The sequence below is a fragment of the Physeter macrocephalus genome, chromosome 14 (genome assembly GCF_002837175.3).
Source record: "Physeter macrocephalus isolate SW-GA chromosome 14, ASM283717v5, whole genome shotgun sequence".
NCBI classification, from domain to species: Eukaryota; Metazoa; Chordata; class Mammalia; order Artiodactyla; family Physeteridae; genus Physeter; species Physeter macrocephalus.
The window spans coordinates 77321638-77326891 of record NC_041227.1 but is presented as its reverse complement, the minus strand read 5'-3'; the positions used below and the strand labels follow the sequence as shown (position 1 = coordinate 77326891).

Below are 5254 nucleotides of genomic sequence, written 5' to 3'. Positions count from 1 at the left end.
TCAAGAGCTGGAGTTCTCCTTGAATTACCTTTTTCTGCCTTATCTGCTGCTGATTGTAAACCTGTTTTTTTTTGCCCTAAGTTGTGAAACAAACCCTGGTAAGTTGAGGCTCTTAGTATAGAAAATGGTGACAGAGCAGCTGTCTGTCTCACTGACAGTGCTACAAACAAGTAGTGATCCCTCCAAGGACTTTGCAAAAAATTTGTTGTGTAGGGTTTGCATGATCTTTCAGTTTTGAATGGTTTCTAGTTTTATTGTTTTCTTCTTTGTCCCACAGGTTATTTAGAACTATTTAAACATCATCACTTAATTGTGTTATATACGGAGCTTGCAGTCTGTATGAAACTGTTTCTTTTAAACTTGTTACTGATATTTGCATCTTGCCCAGGCATGTGGTCAGTTTCTGTAAATGATCCATGTGTTCTTGAAAAGAGGATTATATTTTCTAGTTCTTGGGCACAGGCAACCATGTAAGTCCACTAGATCAAGATGTTAATTATGTCCAGATTTTTTATATTCATACTAATATTTTTGTTTGATTACTGAGAGAGGTATGTGATCTCATTCTGATGGTAGATTTGACAGATTTTTTTCCTTCACATATTTTGATGCTATTATATGTGTGTGTGTGTGTGTGTGTACAATAGTTGTATATACTCATATTAGATGTATTCAAGTTTAGAATTAGTATTAGCTCTTGAATCTTTTTTCAAAATACAGTGAGCCTCTTTGCTCTCAAATCTCCTTTGTCTGATACTTATATTTATTATTACACTGTTTTTAGATATATACTTGCTAGGTATTTTTTTTCCCATCCACTTATTTTAATAAATTTAATTAATTAATTAATTAATTTTAAATTTTTGGCTGTGTTGGGTCTTCGTTGCTGCGCGCGGGCTCTCTCTAGTTGCAGTGAGCGGGGGCTACTCTTTGTTGTGGTGCACGGGCTTCTCATTGTGGTGGCTTCTCTTGTTGCAGAGCACAGGCTCTAGCTGCGCAGGCTCAGTAGTTGTGGTTCGCGGGCTTAGTTACCGCAGCATGTGGGATCTTCCCCCATCAGGGCTCAAATCCGTGTCTCCTGCATTGGCAGGTGGATTCTTAACCACTGCACCACCAGGGAAGTCCCCATCCACTTATTTTAATCTTTTCTATCCTTGAAGGACCAAATGTCCATTAATTAATGAACAGATAAATAAAATGCGATATACCTATTTGATGAAACGTTATTCAACCATAAGGAGGAATGAAGTACTCATACATCCTATAACATGGGTGAACCTTGGAAGCATTATGCTCAATGAAAGAAGCCAGATACAAAAGACCACATATTGTATGATTCCATTTATATGAAGTATCCAGAAAAGGCAAATCCATAGAGACAGAAAATAGATTAGCGGTTGCCAGGGGATGTGGGATTAGAGAAATGGAGAATGACTGCTGAAAGGATTTCTTTTTGGGGTGATGAAAATGTTCTAAAGTTGATTGTAGTGGTGGTTGTACAACTCTGTGACTATAAAAACCACTGAATGGGGGCTTCCCTGTGGGCGCAGTGGTTAAGAACCCACCTGTCAATGCAGGGGACACGGGTTTGAGCCGTGGTCCGGGAAGACCCCACATGCCGTGGAGCAGCTAAGCCTTTGCGCCACAACTACTGAGCCTGTGCTCTAGAGCCCGCGAGCCACAACTACTGAGCCTGCATGCCACAACTACTGAGCCTCCACGCCACATCTGCTGAGCCCGCATGCCACAACTACTGAGCCCACATGCCACAACTGCTGAGCTCACGCGCCACAACTACTGAGCCCGCGCGTCACAACTACTGAGCCCGCACGCTGCAACTATTGAGCCTGCGTGCCACAACTACTGAGCCTGTGCTCCACAACTACTGAAGCCTGCGCACCTGGAGCCCGTGCTCCGCTACAAGAGAAGCCACCACAATGAGAAGCCCGCGCACCTCAATGAAGAGTAGCCCCCGCTCACCACAACTGGAGAAAGCCTGCGCACAGCAATGAAGACCCAATGCAGCCAAAAATAAATAATAAATAAGTTAATTAATTAAAAAAAAAACCATTGGATGGTACACTTTAAACGGGTGAATTGGGTTTATGAACTATATCTCAAAGCTGTTAATTTAAAAAATAAATTATTTGGAATATTAAATATAGCAGTTTTAGTTGTGCTTTGCCAGGACAGATTGCATAAATATCTGGTCCACTGTATTGCTCGAAACTGACACTTGTCCTTCCTTTTTTCAGGTACCATAACAAAAGCAAATGAATTACTGTTTCTTCAAGTTTATGAATTTGACGAAGGGATGTTCCCAAAGAACCTGAGGTGTTATACTTGTGATTTAAGGAAACCAGCGCGATCCAAGCACTGCAGTAAGTCTGGTTCTGGCCCCTCCAGCTCTGCCCTCGCACAGCGGACAAGTGGGCTTCGTCTGTAAGGGAATGTTACATAAATCTAGAAGCAGGGCCATTTGACCTCCAGACATGAGGCGGCCTCTGCTGGTAGGGGATAGTTAGATAGTGGTTTCTTTGAGATGCCTAGAGGTGAGGTCTTTTGTTCTCCTGTAGTGGGTAACCTTCAGCTCTGGGCAAAACAGCCCTTCCTTTGCCACATGTCAGTGCTTGCTGCTCAAGAGATGTTTCTGTAGGATGTTGTGTTTGCAGACTTCAGTCCTGGCAGAGCCTACTCTTCTGGGCAATGGCCAAGATTCTAGATTAGTGCTGTCCAACAAAAATATAATGTGAGCCACCGATGTGATTTAAAATTTTCTAGTAGCCATGCTGCAAAAGTAAAAAGAAATGGGAAAAATTTATTTTAATTATATGTCACTTAAGATATCTAAAATACCATTTTAACATGTAATCGGTATAAAAATATCATTCGTGGATTTTTTTTTTTTTTTTGCTGTACGCGGGCCTCTCACTGTTGTGGCCTCTCCCGTTTGGGAGCACAGGCTCCGGACGCGCAGGCTCAGCGGCCATGGCTCACGGGCCTAGCCACTCTGCGGCATGTGGGATCTTCCCGGACCGGGGCACAAACCCGTGCCCCCTGCATCGACAGGTGGACTCCCAACCACTGCGCCACCAGGGAAGCCCCGTGGATTCTTTTATATTCTCTTTTCATACTAATTCCTTGCAATTCCGTGTTTTTTACATTTACAGTACATCTCAATCAGTAGACACTAAATTTTTATTGGAAATTCTTGATCTGTATTTAGATTTCATAAAATTTATAGTTGGAAGAGCTGATTCACATACCGAAGCTATTCTAGACATTCTTAAAAGTTTTTCAATGACTGAATCAGTACCAAAACATCATTTTTCTTGGGACTTCCCTGGTGGCACAGTGGTTAAGAATCCGCCTGCCAATGCAGGGGATACGGGTTCGAGCCCTGGTCCAGAAAGATCCCACACGCCGCAGAGCAGCTAAGCCCGTGCACCACAACTACTGAGCCTGCGCTCTAGAACCTGCAAGCCACAACTACTGAGCCTGCGTGCCACAACTACTGAAGCCCACATGCCTAGAGCCCGTGCTCTGCAACAAGAGAAGCCATAGCAATGAGAAGCCCGCGCACCGCAACGAAGAGTAGCCCCCGCTCACCGCTGCTAGAGAAAGCCCGCGTGCAGCAACAAAGACCCAACGCAGCCAAAATAAATAAACAAATAAATAAATAAACCAGCATTTTTCTTTAATATCCATATCTGTATTGACATAATGGTTCGTCTTTATCAGAAGAATTGATTTGACTTTAAAGCAAAAGCATCAGTTTTAAAATTATGTCTGTCCAAGTTAAGTAAGTTCACTAATTATTTTGTCATCTCAGCATTATTCACATTGATCTCAAAGGAGCAATGCATAATTGAAAAACAACTGTGAATTTATCAATATCAACAAAGTATTCTTTTAAGTTTCTCTTGTAGCCACATTTCAAGTGCTCATTACTCACATATGGCTACTGTATTGGCTACTGTATTGTCCCCTTCGGTTCTGAAAGCTTGGTGACAGCAGTTGCCAGTGACACTACCAGCTCATACTGCTAGTGTCAGTGTGTGAAACTCTCAGTAGGTGTGCACGGTGTCATTATCAAGGATCAACGCAGGGTTGTGGCTCCCCCATTTCTGTGCAGGTGTGTGTAACCGGTGTGTGCACCGCTTTGACCATCACTGTGTGTGGGTGAACAACTGCATCGGGGCCTGGAACATCAGGTACTTCCTCTTCTACCTCTTGACTTTGACGGCCTCGGCTGCCACCATGGCTGTGGTGAGCACTGTGTTTCTGGTCCAGCTGGTGATGGTGTCGGACTTGTACCTGGAGACTTACGTCGATGATTTTGGACACTTGCAGGTGGTTGACACTGTCTTTGTTATTCAGGTAATTATGTTGTGGGCTGTATGTTTCTGACTTCAGGTTTCAAAATTGGAAAAAGGGCATTTGTTTTCTGAGTCAAAACGTGAAGGCATTCCTTTTTTAAAAAACTGATATATAATTTTAAAAAATCGATATATAATTCACACACCAGAAAATTCACCCTTTTAACGTATACAGTTCGGTGGTTTTAATATATTCACAGAACCACGTAACCATCACCACAGTCTAATTTCAGTACATCTCATCATCTGCAAAAGAAACTCTTAGGTATTAGCAGTCACTCCCCATTCCCTTTTTCCCCAGACCCAGGCAGCTACCAGTTTACTTTCTGTCTTTATGGGTTTGCCTTTTCTGCTCATTTCACATAAATGGAATCATACAATATGTAGCCTTTTGAGCTGGTTTCTTTCACTTAGCATAATATGTTCAAAGCTCATTCATGTTGTAGCATGAATCAGTGCTTCTTTCCTTTTTATGGCTTGATAACATTCCATTGTAATCATTTGAGGAGCCACCAGACTGATTTCCAAAACATTTGCATCATTTACATTCCCACCAGCAATCTATGAAGGTTCTAATTTCTCCACATTCTTAACAATACTTGTTATTATCTTTTTTTTAAAAAAATTATAGCCATATAGTGGGTATGAAGTGATACCTTACTGTGGTTTGACTTGCACTTACCCTAATGACTAATGATATTGAGCATCTGTTCATGTGCTTATTGGCCATTAGTATATCTTCTTTGGAGAAGAAAGTTTAAGGAAGAAGCAGCTCATTTTTATTTGGGTTGTCTTTTTTCTTTTTTTTTTTTTTTTTTTTTTTGGCGGTACGCAGGCCTCTCACTGTTGTGGTCTCTCCCGTTGCGGGGCACAGG

At 42.0% G+C, this 5254-nt stretch overlaps 2 protein-coding genes across 2 annotated transcripts in view; both read left to right on the top strand.

The window, feature by feature from the left end:
• LOC112063646 (zinc finger protein 12) overlaps positions 1-5254 on the top strand; it is a 73043-nt gene that overhangs the window by 6521 nt on the left and 61268 nt on the right. The window lies entirely within an intron of this gene.
• Positions 7-5254, top strand: part of ZDHHC4 (zinc finger DHHC-type palmitoyltransferase 4) — an 11744-nt gene continuing 6496 nt past the window's right edge. The window contains exons 1-3 of the mRNA XM_028499807.2: positions 7-98; positions 2256-2381; positions 4136-4380. Coding sequence (XP_028355608.1) covers positions 2315-2381; positions 4136-4380 — 312 coding nt within the window. The 5' untranslated portion in view covers positions 7-98; positions 2256-2314. The remainder of the gene's footprint in view (positions 99-2255; positions 2382-4135; positions 4381-5254) is intronic.